We start from the raw sequence: 21390 nt of genomic DNA, 5'->3' as shown, positions 1-21390 counted from the left end.
CCCTTGAACCTTGTACAGTGCAGGATCAGGCTCTTGGGCCCATGTTGTCCGTGCTGAACATGACGCCGAGTTAATCTCCTCTGCCTATACTTGATCCATATCCCTCCATTTCCTGTACATCCACGATCCTATCTAAAAGCCTAACATCACTATCATATCCACTACCACCCCAGGCAGTGCGTTTTGTGTAAAAAAACTTTCCCTGCACATGTCCTTTAAACTTTGCCCCTCGCACCTTAAAGTAATGCCCCCTGGTCTTGGACATTTCCACTCGGGGGAAAAGGTCATGCCTCAACTCTTGGTCCATGCACTCCCTAGTAATCAAACATTCCCTTCCTAAAAACTGGGATATTCCAGTTTTGACTCTTTTAAGCGAATCGATCAGAAAACAGACTAGCTGGATAATCTATTGAAAATGCTGATCTAATCTACAGGTTTATTGACCTCTTTCATATCATCTCCAAGATCTCGGGGGGCACGGTGGGGCAGCTGGTAGAGCTGCTGCTTCACCACACCAGGGACCCAGGTTGGATCCAGACCATGGGTGCTGTCTTTTAGGAGTTTGCACGTTCTCCCTGTGACCGGGTGGGCGTCTTCCAGGTGCTCCGGTTTTATAATAATAATATATTCCTTTATTCGTCCCACACCGGGGAAATTTACAGTGTTACAGCAGCAAAGTGGATAGCAAGACATTATACCCAGCATCATGTTTCCTCCCACATCCCAAAGACCTGCAGGTTAATTGGCCTCTGTACATTGCATATGAGATGACATAGAAGTAGTGTGAACAGGTGATCGATGGTCAGCACGGACTCGGTGGGCTGAAGGGTCTGTTTCCATGCTGTATCTGTAAACTAAACCAAACTGATTCTTCCCCCTATCTTCTCTGGCAATGCTGAGAGGCACAGAACGTTCTGGATGCGAGCAAACGTCAAAGGCCGGAGAACATAGCTTTAGGGTGAGAGAGCCAAAGTTGAAAGGAGATGTGCGGGGCAGGGTTGTTACACAGAGGGTTGTGGGGGCCAGGGGTGGTGGTGGAGGCAGAAACTATAGGTGTGTTTAAGAGGTTTTCAGATGAGCACAATGATTTGCAAGGAATGGTGGGATATGGATCATGTGCAGGCAGAGGAGATTAGTTTAACCCAGCATCATGCTTGGCATGGACATTGTGGACCGAAGGGCTTGGTCCTGTGCTGTACTGTTCAATGTTCCAAAGCTCCAGAGCTGAATAAAAGATGGCAACGGAATTTGACTGAGAAGATGCTAGATCTTACCGTCAACACTGGGCCAGTGCGGCTTAGATTTTTGTCGTGACAACATCTCAATATCTGAACACTGATGAGCAATTTGATCAACCCAAAGTGCGAAAATAAAATGGTAAAAATAATCAGCTCAATATCCTGAACATAAGCAGTTTACTCAATAACAAAATGAAAAAATGTTGGAGACTGCATTTTTCATAAATACATTTATAACCAGCTGCCACATTCCAATTATAATGCATCATAAAGCTGTGATAAAAAATTTAAATGAACAAAATTATTTAAAAAGAGGATAAATCATGAATCTCCACTGGGCCTCTCGATTATTCAGCAACATTTCTTGAGGTAACAACATCTTAAAACCAACTGCCTTTAAATCGATATTGTGGGCAAACCTGTGATCTTTATCAGAAGGTCAGATACTCACTCAGTGACTGTGGAGGAACAAGCACAAACACTGTTAGTGGCCAAAGTGACACAAAGTGTTGGAGTAATTCAGCAGGTCAGGCCACATCTCTGGAGAACATGGACAGGTGACGTTACAAGCCTCGTCCCTTCAGACTGCACCTGACTGGGGTCTGCAGAAAGGTCCCGACCCGAAACATCATGTTCTCCAAAGATGCTGCCTGACCGGCTGAGTTATTCCAGCTCTTCATGACCTTTTGTGCATTAACCAGCGTCTGCAGTTCCTTGTTTCTACAACTCTTGTTAGCGGTTTTGGTTCATGATCTTTCTTATGATAAGTCAACGCCCGCCTCTGTCACCACCATCCAGGGACATAAACAGCCCTTAGAGGTGAAGCAGAGATTCACCTGCATCTCTTCTAACCTGGTCTGTTGCATTCGGTGCTAACAACGTGGACTCAATGTGGAGCAGAATTAGGCAATTTGGCCCATCAAGTCTACTCCGCCATTCAATCATGGCTGATCTATCTCTCCATCCTAACCGCATTCTCCTGCCTTCTCCCCATAACCTCTGACACCTGAATGAACAGATTCATGTTGAGGGCACAAGAGGTAGCAGATGCTTTCCCTTCTAACCCCATTCTCCTGCCCACCCCATAGTTACTGACTCCTCTACTTAAGTGACAACAAATGTATTCTAGGCGTGTGCTTTGCAGAGCACTCTGTGTTCTGTCTGCACAGCCATCTCCAGATTCACGAACAGTTTCTTCCCAGCTGCTATCAGGCAACTGAACCATCCTCTCACCAGCAACAGTGCTTGTATACACTGGAATTTAGAAGGATGAGAGGAGATCTTATCGAAACGTATAAGATTATTAAGGGGTTGGACACGTTAGAGGCAGGAAACATGTTCCCAATGTTGGGGGTGTCCAGAACAAGGGGCCACAGTTTAAGAATAAGGGGTAGGCCATTTAGAACTGAGATGAGGAAAAACTTTTTCAGTCAGAGTTGTGAATCTGTGGAATTCTCTGCCTCAGAAGGCAGTGGAGGCCAATTCTCTGAATGCATTCAAGGGAGAGCTGGATAGAGCTCTTAAGGATAGCGGAGTCAGGGGGTATGGGGAGAAGGCAGGAACGGGGTACTGATTGAGAATGATCAGCCATGATCACATTGAATGGCGGTGTTGGCTCGAAGGGCCGAATGGCCTCCTCCTGGACCTATTGTCTATTGTCTATAGTCCTTACCTCCCATCTACCTAATTGGAATCCTTCAAACTATCTTTAATGAGACTTTACTGGACTTTATCTTGCCCTAAACGTTACAACATTTCTCCTGCATCTGTACACTGTCGACTGCTTGCTCGTAATCGTGAATATTCTTTTGTGTTGACTGGATAGCACGCGGCAAAAAAGCTTCTCACTGTGCCTCCGTACAAGTGACAATAACAAACTAAACTCCACTGGTCGGCATGGACGAGTTGGGCTGAAATGCTTTTTATGGTACTGTACGGCAAGTGATAGGTGAATACAGGTGAGGGGTGGGTTGGTTGGCAGATGGGCGGAGGACGTGACAACGGCTGGAGGTGAAAAGAAGACAAAATGGTGTCAGATAAGGAGAAGGGTGAAATGTAAAGCCAGAGGGAGGGATATGTATGTAAGGGAGGGGGGGAGGGGAAAGGTGGGGGGGGGGGGGGGGGGGGGATATAAGGGAAATGAGGAATTCGGGGATGGGAGATGAGTGTACAAAGCAAGGGAAAGGAGCAGGGGACTCGGGGGGTGGGAGATGGTGGGAGAAATGGGAGCACACAAGGGTGGAAAATGGAAGAGTTATCCCTTGAAATGAGAGAATTCCATGTTCATACTGTTGGGTTGCAAGGGGAATATCAGGTGCTGTTCCCCCAGTTTGTGCGGGGCCTCACTCTGGCAATGGAGGACTCCCAGGACAGAAAGGTCAGTATGGGAATGGGAAAGGGGAGTTTAAATGGTTAGCAACAGAGAGATCCAGGAGGCCAGTGAATTGAATTTGATGTTCATACTGTAGAAACAAGGAACCAGCAGATGCTGGTTTATCAACAAAATAAAAAGGCACAATGTGCTGGAGTAACTCAGCGGGTCAGGCAGCATCCACGGGGAGCATGGATAGGTGTCGTTTTGTGTCAAAACCCTTCTTCAGACTGGTACAACTCGTAGCTCTCGATACCATTTAAACATTGTAACTGTATCAGCCTCTACCACATCCTCGGTCTGAAGAAGAGTCCCGACCCAAAATGTCACCTATCCATGTTCTCCAGGGATATGTAGGAAGGAACTGCAGTTGCTGGGTTTTTTTTGCGTAGATAGACACAAAAGAGCTGGAGTAACTAAGCGGGTCAGGCAGCATCTGAAGAGTTCCGACCTGAAACGCCACCCGTCCTTTTTCTCCAGAGTTGCTGTCTGACTCGCTGAGTTACTCCAGCACTGTGTGTCTTTCTCCAGGGATGCTGCCTGACCTGCTGAGTTACTCCAGCACTTTGTGTCTTTCTCCAGGGATGCTGCCTGACCTGCTGAGTTACTCCAGCACTGTGTGTCTTTCTCCAGGGATGCTGCCTGACCTGCTGAGTTACTCCAGCACTTTGTGTCTTTCTCCAGGGATGCTGCCTGACCTGCTGAGTTACTCCAGCACTTTTGTGTCTTTCTCCAGGGATGCTGCCTGACCTGCTGAGTTACTTCAGCACTTTGTGTCTTTGTTTTTCGATGTTCATACCGTTGGGGTGCAAGTAGTCGGCAACACGGTCACCCAGTTTGCGCTCGGCCTTGCGAGACAGCAAGGTAGTCGCTGATCCTGCACCGTCTGGATTTGTCTAATAAGATGTCCGTCTTTCCCTAGCTGCGAGAGCTGGTGATCATGTGCATCAATCCCGACCCCGACCTGCGGCCAGACATCAGCTTCATGCACCAGATAGCGAAGCAGATGCACGGCTGGGCAGCCAGCACCTGAACGCCGACCTCGTGGAAGTCTTTGCGAGAACATTTGCAGCACACCCCTGCTTGAAGTTTGTTTTAAAAGAAACAAAAATAAGTGCCGCAGTGAAGATCTGTCGGGAGAAAGCACCATCAGTGGAATGTGATAAACGCATTTTGGAATCAAATGGCACTGTAAGGACTGTTAGCGAGTAGACCTGTAGCAATTGTAGAATGGTTGAGTTTGTCCTCTGATCAAATGCAACAGGACTTGTATAGTTTTCATGCTTCCGTGTTACATTTTCAAAATGTATTCATAGATATGCTTTCTGATTTCTTACTCTTATGTTGTCTATAAATTTCAATGCAGCAAGGTTTAACAATGTTCGATGGTTATGTAAAATTGAATTCTGTACACGTTACAATTTTGGTCAGTGTGGAATCAGAAGCAATCGAAGCAGTGAGCCACTTGGATATCTTCCAGTATGCTCAGTCAGAAGGTGTTTAAATGGATAGAAATGTTAGACCAATTTTAATCATGTTAGAAAATTGTCTACCTAAAGCTCTTGATAAGAGTTGATAGCTGTGCTGAAAGGATGATTTGGAAGAAAGCAAATATACTTGTCTTTTCAGTTATGTAGTGTACTTCCAGCAGGAAGACTATTGTCTTTTATTTGTATGTTAGATACTACCAACAGCGGTATTGGAATGGAAAACAAACTAGATTCCTAGTTGGCCTTTGCGCTGTTTATTCAGACCTGGTCCATGGAATGGAGTCAGCCTACAAGATACCATTTTAGCATTGAGAATTTGAGTAGTCAATGCAATCAGTCCTCAAATGAGGTCATGGTTCGTTGGAGGTTATTTCTAAGCAGGAAAATGAGCAGCAGGGAGAACGCTGTGCTGTTGATAAGGATAGGAACCTTGTACGCTTCTGTTGTGGCCAAAGGGTACTTGGCAAACGGATTCCACGTGCCAAATGTAAGTCAACTTTGCTAATCTACTTCTTCCCACTAAATGGTAACATACGAAATTCCTCATCCCTTTGACCACCAGTTTTCAGTTAGACATAATTAGAAGGGATTACCGCGAGCAGAAAAGGAGTTTTATTTATTGATTATATCATGTGTTCACTCTCCAAGTCAATGCATTGGCATCAGAAACGTCCTTCAGTCCCAGTTTTCAAGCTCAGAACAGTTCTTTCACTTCTTTTGACCTCTGCCATGACCTGTTCCAGACAGCGTTCCTGTTACTTTCTCACACAATGGCATATTTTAATAAAAATACCACATACAAAAAAAATATATTGTATTCTCAGAATGAGCAGAGCAGTATCTTTGGGTGTGGATCAACAGGAACAGTTCAGTGAACCCAAAGACCCAGAGCAATCTGTCTCAGACAGACAGGGAGAACGTGTTTACAACATTCAGTAACTGTGATGTTTCAACACTGTCAGTACTGATTAGCCAGGAGCAGTGCTTCCCTTGCAACAATCTTTCCAACTGTGAAAACCTTGTAAAATGTGAATGTTTCCTCTGTACTCAGCAATATTTTTTTGAATTCTTGAAACTCATAAAAATTAGTGCTCAAGTGTTATGGACATTGGAAGGTGTGCTGTGTTCCCCTAGGCTTCTTTCCCAGTACTTGTCCTGCAGGGAGTTGTGAGAGAATTGATGGCCGTTTGTGAACGATCAGCGTGTGAGAACACACCGGTAGAGAACGACTTCAGGGTCACCCGCTTTGGTCACATGTCCAATCTGCGGGGCAGGAACCAGTACCCTGATACAAGGCTTGTGGTTTAACAATCCATTATTTATGTACATCTGTACTAGAAAATGCTCTGGACCAAAACTCTGCATTAATTAAAGTTATGCAGGCTAATAGTAGAACATTGTATACAAGGTAGAGCAAGACATATTCACGAATATAGTTGCTTACACTAAAGAATCAAGTCGTGCCTGCATCCATTATTTTATTGATGCATGGAATTAAACTGCCTCGCATCTCTTTTAAATCATGGGCGTGCAAAATTTTTGTAAATGAATTACCAACCATTAAATCAATGATTTGCAGCTTACTAACAAAATAAAAATACCATTAACTACTTAGAGACTTGGATCTTTGCAACTGAAACCTGCTGTTCTATTATTTTCAGAGTCGGGTTTTTTTTTTGTTGCTTAAATTAACCCAGGGGTGGCCTGTGAAAAATATTCAGACGAAACATGGTGGGGATTTGCAGTGAGCTAGGACGTGCTGTTCTGGTATTTCAAAGGAAAAAAAACACTGAGTCAGAGTGAGAAACAGAGAGAATGGAAAAAAAAAGAACCAAAAGGAAAAGAAAGGAAGGAAAAGTTCACGAAATACATTGAGGCGTGGGATGGGAAGGTGATGCTGGGGCAATTGCAGCAAGACAGTGAACTGCTTTTTCTTTCGATACTGATCGCTTCCGCCATGAGTTAATCTAATAAACAGTGGCACAGCAACATACTGCATGAAACCCAACACTGCTGGATACACTCAGCTGGCCAGAAAGCAGCCGCGGAAAGAGTGTTAACATTCTGATGAAGAGGCTTTGGCCTGGAACATGAACTCTGTTTCAGGTAATAGAGGCAAGATGGTAGAGTCAATAGTCAAAGAGTGGAATTAGCTACTCATTTGGGAAAGCTGATTATAATTAAACCTCGATGGTGTGGTCTTATGAAAGGCAAATCATCTTTGGCAAATTGGCTCAAATTCTTTGGGGATGTTTGATAGAGGACGATCTGTAGATGTAATGTATTTAGGTTTCCAAAAGGCATTCGACAACGTGCCACATACGAGGCTGGTGCATCAATTAAAAGCCCAAGGTTTGAGGAAATGTGTTGTAATTGATGACTGGCTTTCTCATACACAACAGAGTGCTGGAATAAATGGGTCATTTTCAGACTGGAGCCAGGTACCACAGTGATCAGTTTTTGGCATGCTATTAGTCACTATTTACATTAAGTACCTGGACGAAGGAAAAGAAAACATTTTAGGTCCAATTGGCAAATCTTAAGGTAGGAGGAAAGAGATTAAAGGGAGGTATAAAGAAGTAGCAATACTCCTGTGCCATGTGCTAACATAGGGATGAACACATGTCTGGAGAGTTGAACTCAGTGGCTTGCAAGGACACTTGCTGGCAGCGAAGAGTCAACTACTTTGCTGTATATCTGGAGATAATACAGGTCAGACTGGGCAAGCTCGGAAAGGATTGATTTTGGAATTATAGTGTATTTTTTTATCCAGATCCCTCATTATTCCCCTGCATAATGTACAATTAAATCCTAGACCGGGAGACAATAGATTTGTTGATTAAGATGCCCGACAGTTTATCCCTGTAAGAGTACTTACCTAAAGCCATGGAACTGAACTGGTGCAGTTGGAGATTTTCACTCAAAGCATAACTGAGAGAATTCCATCTGTGAGGACGAATCTCCAACATGGAGATTGCTTCCTTGAAGACTCCAAGAGGCCAAATCAGTCTCTGATGTCCGTGACCATTTCCCAGCATCTCATGTACTATCCATTGAACTTGAATCTTCATCATGGAAGTATCATTTTGCATCATTTTAATGGTACACCTGCATCTTCCTATCCAGGGATAAATTGTATAGTTGAGGTACAGAATCACAAATGAATGGGTAGGCTCCTTCCCCGCTGCTCCACCACTGAATAAGATCATGGCTGAACTGATTGTAACCTCAAACCCATATTCCAGTCTGATTGGCATCTTAGCTTATCCCGACGTTGACAATATTCAAAGACTCTGTTTCCATCACCTTTTCCCTGGAGCTTAGAGGAGACTGAGGGGTGGCCTTCTAGAGATTTACAAATTCACGAGGAACATAGATCCAGAGAAAACAATCCAAGTTTGTCCAACCTCTCCTTATAGTTAATACCCTCTAATCAAAGCAGCATCCTGGGAAACCTCTTCTGCACTCTCTCCAAAGTCTCCATATCCTTCCCGGATTGGGGCAACCAGAAATGCACACAATACCCCAAATGCAGCCTAACCAAACTTTTATATAACTGCAACATGACCTCCAGACTCTTAAACTCAAATGATCTGACCGGTGAAGGCAAACATATCTCATGCCTTCTTTACCACTCTATCTAAACATGATGCCAATGTCAGTGAGCTCTGGGCTTGGACCATAAGATCCATCCTCCCTTTCTCTTTTTGACCAAATTGACCTCTCTTAGTATCCAATGTTTCCATACTTTGCCATCCTTGAAACCTCCTCCTTCTTGGAACACGTTGGTCCTGAACTCTGATCAGCTGGTCTTTAAACAAATCACCCGAGTCGATTGTGGACTTACCCAATAAATCTCAAGTAGCCACAAATTTGTCCATATTAAATTGGCAGAATTACCTTCCGCATGCATCTTACTGTCTACTTAGCACAATAACTGTACAAATATTTAAAAAATACAAAACACACTAACGAGCCACTCAATTTTTAACAGAGGAAAGATGCCAAATTCATGAAAATCCTCAGTGCCGCCTTTTTAATTTTGTATAACCCAGGATGCACACGTAAGTAGATAACTGCACAACAAGAGGATTGCGCAGAGAGGAGGACGCTACAAATAGGGTCTATTTCCTGAGGAAATGGCCTTTAAATGAGAGAACAACGCAGGTGAAGGAGAAACTTTGGGAGACCAACTTTATTTGCAAAAGAAATTGAACACGTCTCCTGTTATTACACTTGTTATTTTAATGTACATATAATCATTTGATTTTCTGGACATCCACATCAAAGTGGTAAAAAAATAACAATGGTCAGATTGTTCAGGAAGTGTCCATTGTATGCACAGCTTCCTCCACCACTTCAAGCTTCAGTGGTGTGACCGACTCCGTTAGGATGCCTGTTGCGCCCCTTCTGTACTGGTAGTTGCCTTGCCTGCAGGGATAGAGAAGATGCAACACACAGTAAGTCCCAGCAGCAGAGAAACCCAACCTTTCCGAGCACTGGAACCATTGTAATTATCGCTCTTGCTGAGATTCAACACTCGATTCAATTGGGAAGAGTTTTGCTGCGACTTTCGTTATTAGACTTTAGAGATGCAGCGCAGAAACAGGCACTCCGGCCCACCGAGTCTGCACCGACCAGCGATCAACCGTAAAGACAATAGACAATAGGTGCAGGAGGAGGCCATTCAGCCCTTCGAGCCAGCACCGCCATTCAATGTGATCATGGCTGATCATTCTCAATCAGTACCCTGTTCCTGCCTTCTCCCCATACCTCCTGACTCCGCTATCCTTAAGAGCTCTACCCAGCTCCCTCTTGAATGCATTCAGAGAATTGGCCTCCACTTCCTTCTGAGGCAGTGAATTCCACAGATTTACAACTCTCTGACTGAACAAGTTTTTCCTCATCTCCGTTCTAAACGGCCTACCCCTTATTCTTAAACTGTGGCCCCTGGTTCTGGACTCCCCAACATTGGGAACATGTTTCCTGTCTCTAACGTGTCTTAATAATCTTATATGTTTCAATAAACTAGCACTATCCTACACACTAGTGACAATTTACAATTTTATAAAATCATATTAACCTACAAATCCACACCTCCGTGTTTGGAGCGTGGGAGGAAACCCACGCGGTCATGGGGAGAACGTACAAACTCCATATAGACAGCAGCCATAGTCAGGATCGAGCCTGGGTCTCTGGTGCTGTCAGGCAACGACTGGAACACTGGGCCACCCTTGTTGCAAAGTTTTAAAAGAATCTGTGGATAATTTATTTCAATTTCTCTAAAGCTGCGCTTGTGTTTCTGACCCAGTGTCCTCTACCCCAGTGTTTCTGACCCAGTGTCCCCTACCCCAGTGTTTCTGACCCAGTGTCCCCGACCCCAGTGTTTCTGACCCAGTGTCCCCTACCCCAGTGTTTCTGGCCCAGTGTCCCCTACCCCAGTGTTTCTGACCCAGTGTCCCCGACCCCAGTGTTTCTGACCCAGTGTCCCCTACCCCAGTGTTTCTGGCCCAGTGTCCCCTACCCCAGTGTTTCTGACCCAGTGTCCCCGACCCCAGTGTTTCTGACCCAGTGTCCCCTACCCCAGTGTTTCTGACCCAGTGTCCCCTACCCCAGTGTTTCTGACCCAGTGTCCCCTACCCCAGTGTTTCTGACCCAGTGTCCCCGACCCCAGTGTTTCTGACCCAGTGTCCCCTACCCCAGTGTTTCTGACCCAGTGTCCCCTACCCCAGTGTTTCTGATGCAGTGTCCCCTACCCCAGTGTTTCTGACCCAGTGTCCCCATCCCCAGTGTTTCTGACCCAGTGTCCCCTACCCCAGTGTTTCTGACCCAGTGCCCTCTACCCCATGCAACCACCAACCAACAACAAAAATACTTTGCAAACCTTGCTTCAACATTTCTAAGAGGTGCAGAGAGGGTCGACGGTCAAAACCTTTATTCCCCCGAGGTCAATGAAACTTAAGGTGAGAGGAGCAAAGTATTTTATAAGAATGTGCGAAGTATAAGTAAAGTGGATGAGTTTGAGGCTCAGTTAGAGATTGGTAGATATGACATTGTGGGGATTACAGAGACGTGGCTGCAGGAGGATCGGGACTGGGAACTGAATATTCAGGGTTATACAGCCTATAGAAAGGACAGGCAGGTGGGAAGAGGTGGTGGGGTAGCTCTGTTGGTGAAGGATGAAATTCAGTCCCTTGCGGGGGGTGACATAGGGACTGATGATGTAGAGTCACTGTGGATAGAGTTGAGGAATTGTAAAGGTAAGAAGACACTAATGGGGGTTATCGACAGGCCCCCAAACAGTAGCCCGGATGTAGGGCGTAAATTACAGCAGGAGTTAAAACTGGCATGTAATAAAGGTAATGCCACTGTGGTTATGGGGGAAAATCAGGTTGGTTCTGGACCCCAAGAAAGGGAGTTTGTAGAGTGCCTCCAAGATGGACTCTTAGAGCAGCTTATACTGGAGTCTACCAGAGAGAAGGCAATTCTGGATTTAGTGTTGTCCAATGAACCAGATTTAATAAGGGAACTCAAGGTAAAGGAACCGCTTGGAGGTAGTGACCATAGTATGATTAGTTTTAATCGGCAATTTGAGAGGGAAAAGGTTAAATCAGAAGTGTCAGTGTTGCAGTTGAACAAAGGGGACTATGAAGGCATGAAAGAGGAGCTGGCCAAGGTCGACTGGAAAAGGACCCTAGCAGGAATGACGGTGGAACAGCAATGGCAGGAATTTCTGATCATAATCCAGAAGATGCAGGATCATTTCACTCTAAAGAAGAAGAAAGATTCTAAGGGGAGTAAGAGGCAACCGTGGCTGACAGGGGAACTTAGGGATGGTATAACAAAGCGAAGAGTAGCTGGAAGCCAGAGGATTAGGTAGCTTTCAACGGACAACAGAAGGTAACAAAACGGGCAATACAGGGTGAAAAGATGAAGTGCAAGGGGAAGCTGGCCAAGAATATAAAGGACAGTAAAAGCTTCTTTAGGTATGTTAAGAGGAAAAGATTAGTAAAGACATATGTGGGTCCCTTGAAGGCAGAAACGGGTGAAATTATTATGGGTAACAAGGAAATGGCAGAAGAATTGAACAGGTACTTCGGATCTGTCTTCACTAAGGAAGACACAAACAATCTCCCAGATGTAGTAGTGGACAGAATCTAGGGGGGTAGAGGAACTGAAAGAAATTTGCATTAGGCGAGAAATAGTATTGGGTAGACTAATGGGACTGAATGCTGATAAATCCCCTGGGCCTGATGGTCTGCATCCCAGGATACTCAGGGAGGTGGCTCTAGAAATAGTGGACGCATTGGTGATCATTTTTCAATGTTCAATAGATTCAGGATCAGTTCCTGTGGATTGGAGGATAGCTAATGTTATCCCACTTTTCAAGAAAGGAGCGAGAGAGAAAACGGGGAATTACAGACCAGTTAGCCTGACATCGGTGGTGGGGAAGATGCTGGAGTCAATTATTAAAGAGGTAATAATGATGCATTTGGAGAGCGGTAAAAGGATTGGTCCAAGTCAGCATGGATTTATGAAGGGGTAATCATGCTTGACTAATCTTCTGGAATTTTTTGAGGATGTGACAAGTAAAATGGGCGAATGAGAGCCAGTGGGTGTAGTCTATCTAGACTTTCAGAAAGCCTTTGATAAGGTCCCACACGGGAGGTTGGTGAGCAAAATTAGAGCACATGGTATTGGGGGTAGGGTATTGACATGGATAGAGAATTGGTTGGCAGACAGGAAGCAAAGAGTAGGAATAAACTGGCCCTTTTCAGAATGGCAGGCAGTGGCGAGTGGAGTGCCGCAAGGCTCGGTGCTGGGGCTGCAACCGTTTACAATATATATTAATGATTTGGATGATAGAATTAGAAGTAACACTAGAAAGTTTGCAGATGACACAAAGCTGGGTGGCAGTTGGAACTGCGAAGAGGTTGTTAGGAGGTTGCAGGGTGACTTGGACAGGTTGTGTGAGTGGGAAGATGCATGGCAGATGCAGTATAATGTAGATAAATGTGAGGTTATCCACTTTGGCGGCAAAAAAAAAGAGGCAGATTATTATCTCAATGGTGTCAGATTTGGTAAAGGGGAAGTGGAACGAGTCCTGGGTGTCCTTGTACACCAGTCATGGAAAGTAAGCTTGCAGGTTCAGCAGGCAGTGAAGAAAGCTAATGGCATGTTGGCCTTCATAAGGGGAGGATTTGAGTATAGGAGCAAAGAGGTCCTTCTGCAGTTGTATAGGGCCCTGGTGAGACCACATCGGGAGTATTGTGTGCAGTTTTGGTGTCCTAATTTGAGGAAGGACGTCCTTGCTATTGAGGCAGTGCAGCATAGGTTCACGAGATTAATCCCTGGGATGGCGGGACTGTCATACGAGGAAAGATTGGAAAGACTGGGCGTGTATTCACTGGAGTTTAGAACGATAAGAGGAGTATCTTATAGAGACGTATAAAATTATAAAAGGACTGGACAAGCTGGATGCAGGAAAAATGTTCCCAATGTTGGGGGAGTCCAGAACCAGGGGGCACAGTCTAAGAATAAAGAGGAGGCCATTTAAAACTGAGGTGAGAAGAAACTTTTTCACCCAGAGTTGGGAATTTATGGAATTCTCTGCCACAGAAGGCAGTGGAGGCCAATTCGCTGGATGAATTTAAAATAGAGTTAGATAGAGCTCTGGGGGCTAGTGGAATCAGGGGATATGGGGCGAAGGCAGGCACAGGTTACTGATTGTGGATGATCAGCCATGATCACAATGCTGGCTCGAAGGGCCTAATGGCCTCCTCCTGCACCTATTTTCTATGTGTAAAATCATGAGGGGAATAGAAAGAGTATATGCACAGTCTTTTACCCAGGATGGGGGAGTCAGGGACCAGAGGGCACAGGTTTAAGGTGAGAGGGGAAAGATTTAATAGGAACCCGAGGGGCAACTTTTTTCCCTCGACAAAAGGTACAAGCTGTCAGATGAGATATTTGAGGTGGGTACTATAACAGCATTTAAAATACCCTTGGACAGGTACATGGATAGGAGATGTTTAGAGGGATATAGATGATATGCGGGAAAATGAGACTAGCTTTGATGGAGCACCTTGGTCGGCATGGATGTGCTGGGCTGAAGTGCCGGTTTCTCTACGACTCCAAATATTCAAGAATGGGAAGCTGCATATTAACTGGGTTCAGTGAAATGTTAAGCTTACCGGGAATGTTTTGTTGGGAGCAGAAAGAAATGTATTCAGATCAATAATTTTTATTCAAGGCAATAGTGAGAAGAATGTTCATTCTCCCAATGCTGGGAAAATGTGGAATTAAACAACGAGTACCTTCTGTGGAGTTCCTCAAAGAACATAGAATAGTGCAGCATAGCACAGGAACAGGCCCTTTGGCCCACAATGCCCATGCTGAACAAGGTGCCAACATGAGCTAATCTCTGTCTGCATGTGATCCATAACACACTATTCCCTGCATTTCCATGTGCCTACCTATGTCTCTTAAACGCCACTTTTGCATCTATCTCCACCAGCATAATCCCTGGCGGACTGTGCCAGGCACCCACCACACAATGAAAAAGACATCCTGCACAAAGTTAGTTAAAGAATCGGTAAACAATAGCCTATTGGCCTTCTTCTTTTCCCCCTTTCAGGTGGGGTGAGGTGGGAGAGCATTGTGATTACAGATATGAAGCAGTAACCTGTCTGTGCAATCCCTGTGAAACCTGAACCAGACTTTGCCCAAAGACATTAAACAGGCCGTACGAAACACAAGTTCCTCTCGTTCACTAACGGTTCTAAATCAAGTACCTGCATGCATATTAGCTATTTAAGTCGAGGTTAAATATCCAACGTTCCAAGAGCAGGGTGCACTGGCATCTGCTAACATTCTTCCTACTAACAAATCACCCGCCATTGACCTCGTGCTCTCTCTGTTACCATTCTACTGTGGGCAAAGTGCCTGTCACTGCAACCTCTTTAGCAGCAGACTGCAAAAATAATGCAGTGCAGAAATGAACAACGCCTCTGGTACAACTGTCTGATGCATTTGGGAAGGAAAAATGAGGCGAGAGGGGCAAAGTTTAAGGTGACACACGGGACAAGTTTTCTTTACACACACAGAGAGCGTGGGTGCGTGGTGGTGGAGGTAGATATGATTGTGGCATTGAAAAGGCTTTTGGATGGACACATGGAGATGCAGGGGATAAGAACATAAGACGCAGGAGCAGAATTAGGCCATTCGGCTCATTAAGTCTATTCCACCATTCGATCATGGCTGATCTATTTTTCCCTTTCAACCCCTTTCCCCTGCCTTCATCCTGTAACCTTTGATGCCAGCCGATGGAGGAAAATGGATCATGTGCAGGCAGAGAAGCTTAGTTTAGCTTGGCATCATGTTCAGCACCGACAGTGTGGGCTGTTCGTATGCTTTGATATAGAAGGTAAAAGAAAACGGGTGCTCTTTAAAGATTGCGGGACAAGTTGATAAAGCTGTTACAAAAGCCAAAGCTGCAACTGGGGCTTTGCATGGCATGGCAAACAAGGAAAGTATCTGCACAGAAAAGAGAATGCTGGATATACTCAGGCCAGCATCACCGAAGAGAAACATTCAGTCCATGATCGTCAATTAAAATTAGTAAACGTTTGGGAGTTTGTTATGTTTTAAGTAGTAGAGCAGGTCAAAAGAAGCCAGTGGTAGGATGAGGATCAAGAGGGATTGAATGACACTAGTGGTGAGTGTTGGTGGCAAAGGCTTGTAATTTGCAGAGGATTTGAAATCTGACGATGAATGAACATGGGCGAGACAGAGGAAAATTGGTAAAAAACAATGCTGGAACCCAAATTCAAACTGGACAAACAAAAATCTGCAGGTGCTGGAAATCTGAAATTTAGAAAAAATACTAATCAAGCAGCATTTGTGGAGAAAAGTTGCAGGTTGAAATATATTTTTCAAGACTGACCAACTCTGATAAACTGAAAGAATGATTGTTTTTATGCTAAATGATTATTGTAGCTGATACCGAGCACCACAATCTGTGAGATTTGGCAACCTCTTGGAGCTGGTGCTGTGAAGACTCACCAGATTGGCGCTGGCTGTGCGGAGGGGAGAGAGGATCCTCTCAGAGAAGGGAGAATCAAGTGCCATGTTTACAATTTAAGAGCTTTGATAGAGTAGATGGGAAAAACAACTTTTTGCATCCACATGGGTAAACTCAGTTGGGTTAAGCTAAATTGTGAACACTGAAAATGTTGCAGAGAAACACGAGTGTGCAGAAATGAACAAATGCTTACCGTACACCCTTTTTATTGGCAATGTCATGTGGTCTCAGATAGTCGAGTTTATTCTTTGTTATCACGCACAAATCAATGTTGCTCCCTGACCCAAGGTCGTTGAAAATTCCCGCACCAATGGCAGCCTTGACAAGCTGCTTTGCATCTTCTTCCTGGTGGAAAGGGTTTGGAGAGGGAGCACATTAAGATGGAGTCGAAATTATTTGGAAACCATTAAAGATAAAAATTGTGTATGCACAAGCATTGGATTATAAATCTGAATTTAGTTATCTAATTATTTCTCTTCAAAGGAATGACCGTGTGAGTTTCCACCGGGGTGCTCCAATTTCCACCCATATCCCAAAGACATGTGGGTTTGTAGGTTAATTGGCCTCTGTAAATTGCCTGGAGTGAGTAGGGAGTGAGCGTGAAAGTGGGATGACATAGAACCAGTGTGAACAGGCGATCAATAGTCGGCGTAAACTCAGAGCGGTCGCAAGGCCTATTTCTATGCGGGATCTTTCAATCAATACCAAGACCAATTTGAGACATTTTCCTGCCCAGACTTTCATGCATCTTCTGCATTGCTCACTTTGCATGTATTGTGGAACTTTACAATGAAACAACAATAGCCCCCTCTACTGGGAAAATTATTGAATCAAGTTTACACACACCATTTCTAAACTGCGATTCATTGGAATTTAAAAGAAAACGTGGAACTTTTTTTTCTGGTAATTTCTGTGGGTTTATCGTCCCCCCCCCCCCCCCCCCCTCAAAACTAAGATCACCAAATGGCAGCGCATACACGTGGTAAGTCATTTGCACTTGTTTAGATACTGTCATTGAAGATGTAATTAGAAATACAGTAAATTGACTGTTTTGTGTCAATATGCCTTGCGACCATATGTTAAAGGAAGGATTATGGAGGGGCTTATCTTCCCAATTTTGACATATTCCTGATGGATGTCCATTCACAATACACTTTTCAAATTAACAAAAATAATTATTGGGTTTGTTTCTTTTTCGGAAGCTAAAAGAACAAAAATAGGTAAACGTTACACTGCAATCACTCGACACCAGTGTTACACTGTTGAACAGCCAGGAAGGTTTACGCCTGCCCATCTACATTCAGTCCACTTGGAAGATGATGCAGCTCTTACATGCTCTCAGTGGTCACGTAGATGTGAAGAAAAACCTAAAATGCTCACCACTCCTAACACAGTTCTGATTAAAAACATTCATATTCCACAGGAATAACCAAGGCTTTTATCTTTGAGAGATTTGTTTGGGGGCAAACAAGTCATTTAAATTATTTAACCTCCGTTTTTTTTGCAGGTTTACTTGCTTTTTTATCTCTTTGTATCACAGTTTTTCTTTGTACGAAACGAATGAAAAAATGCATTTAAGAAAACGACACAAAGGTTGGAGTAACTCAGTGGGTCAGGCAGCGTCTCTGGGGAACATTGATAGATGACGTTTCGGGTTGGGACCTTTCTCCAGACTGATTGCAGGAGGGAAGGAGAAAGCTGGAAGAGAGGAGGTACTGGCAAAGCGTGGCAGGCAGTAGGTTAATACAGGTGTGGGGTTCGATAGGCAGATGTTTGGACAAGGGCCTGAGATTAAAAATGTATCATCCAGTTAAGAGTCTCAACTCAAAGTGAACAAACTGATCTCGGAGAAGCTCCTCAGTAAGCTGTTTGGCAGGTGTGGCGGGTTGAAGCCACTGGTACTGACACATGTGGCCAACACCAGAAACGAAGAGAAGGAAAGATGTGGGGCACCATGACCCCCAGCTGTCAGGACACAGGCTTGCATTCTTCAAAAAAAGAAACTAGTGATTATGAAGAAAATTGATTAGGATACATGGCTGACTCTAATAAAAGATTCAAATTCAGGGGCTGGGAAGTAAGGCATTAAACAGCAGGAAAGAGAATTTACCATCAGGCGAGCTTTAAACAACAATCACGATCAATAAATCAACACCCCTTATTTCTTCTTCCAAATCGAAAGCTGTACGGTGCTAACACCACTGCTGCTGCAATCTTCTATGGCTGCCACTGTGAAGCTTTCTCCAACACTCCCCGGCCAACCCCCAGGTCAACCTTGATATTCCACGACGTACGTAAATTTGCAGATTGTCACCTGTGACTAGTTCCGTTTCTAAGTTCACTCAACCCTTTAACCTCTACCATTCTCACTTCCCTCCTTGTGTACTCTAGCCTTTTTTTTTTTTAATATGCTCAGTCCTTCTCCCATCCAAAGACAGTCGAGTAGCCACATCACAATATCTGCAGCCCATCATACTGACGAATACAGTTTAAACCAGAGAAAAATATTGTGAAATCATGCACAGAAAACAAAGTACAATGAGGGACAGAGATCGGTGGGAATGCTTCCATGATGGTGAAAATCTGAAGGAACAAAATCCCCCATTTATGCTCACCATTTCCCACATTTAGGTTTATTCCAAACTTAATTCATTTTCAACGACAGAAGGAAAGGTTTAGACGGCTATGGGGGATAAAGACGGGCAGGTGGGGCTAGTGTTAGATGGGATATTTTGGTTGGCATGGGCTGGTTAGACTGAAGGGCCAGTTTCCATGCTGTATGAATCTATGACAAAAGTTATCATACAAAATTGCACTTGCACTTATAGACAATCCCTCACGGGATACCAGTGAGCAGCAGAGTCAACTGTCAACAATTTCAACGTTCCTCTATTTTTAATCTTACATGTTCCTGTCTAATTTACATCTCGATCTTTGCACAAAATTCGGGCTGTTGCCCATTTGTGGATGCGGGAAAATATAATGCTAGCAAACTCAAAACCATCAGTCTGAAGAAGGGTCTCGACCCGAAACGTCACGCATTCCTTCTCTCCTGAGATGCTGCCTGACCCGCTGAGTTACTCCAGCATTTTGTGAAATAAATACCTTCGATTTGTACCAGCATCTGCAGTTATTTTCTTCCATAAACTCAAAACCATCATCTTCCGCAGCCACGTCAGCAACAATTTTAGATTTTTTTTTCTTGCCTAACTTGAGCATAGGAACTGTCAGCCATACCACCGTTAGCTAAAATGCCATGGTAACAAATGCCATTTGAAACATACCTTGCACAGGTAGAGTGTGGCAGTGGAGCTGTAGAGCTCAGTGCAACACAGTGGTGCAGCTGGTAGAGCTGCTGTATAAACAGCACCAATGACCCGGGTTCAATCCCAACCTCAGGCGCTGTCCATGTGGGGTTTGCATGTTCTCCGTGACCACGTGGGTTTCCTTCCACATCCCAAAGAAGTGCTGGTTTGCAGGTTATTTGGCCTCTAGAATTTGCCCCTAATGTGTAGGGAGTGACTGCGAAATTGGGATGACATAGAACGCAAGTGTGAACAGCTGATCGATGGTCGGCGTGGACTCAGTGGGCCAAAGGATCTGTTTCCATGCTGTTTCAAAGAATCCAGTACAATTACAAACAATCTCTCAGTACAGGTATCAGACATAAAGTACATGAACATTCTTTGAGAGAATTTTGCTGAGTGTTTGCTATGTACTGTATATTTTAAATGAGTGGCTCACAACATGATGCAAATACCCGTTTGCGTACAATAACAAAGTCGATGCAATCAGCATCTCCTGGAGCTCGGGCGCTTTACCTTAAAGGAGCCTGGATGGAATGATGTGCCACAGCACAAGTCATCTGTGACAAGCAGCCTTTACAGCACTATCTGCTAACTTCCATCAGACCATCACAGAATGTGTCCCTGGGCTCTTATGTGCAGCTCGATTTACTGCCAGATGACAAATGAGCTGCACTTGCGGGAAGTGTGAAAAGGTCCACACCAGTCATGTAACGGTCACCTCAGCTGCATCACCGTGCACAGCCAAGCCAGAGCAATAGCGAAAGTCATTAAATTGACCACTAATAGCCATTTTCAGAAGGTACCAAAGGAATTAACACCCTGTGAGATAAATAAAAATCTCAGCATGTACTGCTAATCAACAACAGTGTTTGATAAAATATTTATAACTCTTGACAATCTGGTGCATTTAGAACTCACAGGCATTCTGAGCATTGTCATTCTAGAAAATGATTTATACATTGCTGCGGTACTGAGCTGCGTGTAATTTGTGTATCTGGTCGTGCAATCTGAGATTATACAAATGAGCTTTTGACAGTTGAATATTGCATCCAGGCTCATTATCTGAAGAACTGCACACCAACAAGAACTGGAACCCATCAAGAGCATAGTCTGGCCCTTTAAAAAACAACAATGTTGTCAGAAATTCTTAGTTGGCAAGGTACAAATTCCCATGTACAAATAACAGACATTTTAGGGCAGGAATTTCAAACAACCACCGAGCTGTGAATTTTACTACGCACTATTTAAGAGACAGTATCCTTGTAGAAAAACATAATTTTAAAAACATAAGACTCCGAGGGGAAAAAGAAGACAATACATTTCTGCTGCCACCTGCAAATCCTCAAATGGTTGGTCCTAAAATATTGCCCAACTGGGGGAAATTTTTCTGGAGACCCCCAAGCTAAGTATTTCTTTAAACTAGTTTTAAAAGCATTCTAAAAATAAAAATATTGCTGAATTTTAAATATTTAAAATGCAAATTGAAAATTAAAATACAAACACACAAGGATCTGTGGCAAACAATTTGAAATATAGCTTCTTAATATGATTTCTATTGTTTATACATTTATTCAATTACACGAGTAGATCTTATTTCCTTTTTTTTGGCTTTGGTACAGCAGCCATCATTTAGTAGGAGTTCCACCATTACCAGATCCAGCTATCTATTTATGAACCGTGTTAATTGTACCTCTGTCAAACCAAAGTTACGAAAACGTCTAACAGAGCACATAGCTTTTTTTAAAATCTCCCTGCTACTTGTCACACAATGAATATCACAGAGAAAGACAGAAAATGCTTAAAGGACTCAACGTGCATTTCAGAAAGAAGAATGTGACATTCGGACACAGTCTAGCTTTAGAACCGTAAAGGGAACGCATTTGATGCTGTGATTTTCCTT

At 43.9% G+C, this 21390-nt stretch overlaps 2 protein-coding genes across 4 annotated transcripts in view; one reads left to right on the top strand and one right to left on the bottom strand.

The window, feature by feature from the left end:
* LOC144608392 (serine/threonine-protein kinase Nek6-like) overlaps window positions 1–6796 on the top strand; it is a 161806-nt gene extending 155010 nt beyond the window's left edge. For all 3 annotated transcript variants that reach the window (XM_078426106.1, XM_078426107.1, XM_078426105.1), the window contains exon 10: window positions 4532–6796. In XM_078426106.1, coding sequence (XP_078282232.1) covers window positions 4532–4642 — 111 coding nt within the window. In that variant the 3' untranslated portion in view covers window positions 4643–6796. The remainder of the gene's footprint in view (window positions 1–4531) is intronic.
* Window positions 6797–9269: 2473 nt separating this feature from the next.
* Window positions 9270–21390, bottom strand: part of psmb7 (proteasome 20S subunit beta 7) — a 62880-nt gene continuing 50759 nt past the window's right edge. The window contains exons 7-8 of the mRNA XM_078426432.1: window positions 16376–16527; window positions 9270–9530 (exon numbers count right to left, since the gene is read on the bottom strand). Coding sequence (XP_078282558.1) covers window positions 9419–9530; window positions 16376–16527 — 264 coding nt within the window. The 3' untranslated portion in view covers window positions 9270–9418. The remainder of the gene's footprint in view (window positions 9531–16375; window positions 16528–21390) is intronic.

This window comes from Rhinoraja longicauda, chromosome 31, assembly GCF_053455715.1.
Source record: "Rhinoraja longicauda isolate Sanriku21f chromosome 31, sRhiLon1.1, whole genome shotgun sequence".
NCBI lineage: Eukaryota > Metazoa > Chordata > Chondrichthyes > Rajiformes > Arhynchobatidae > Rhinoraja > Rhinoraja longicauda.
Note: the sequence above shows the minus strand (reverse complement) of the source record. Positions and strands in the feature narration are given on the sequence as shown.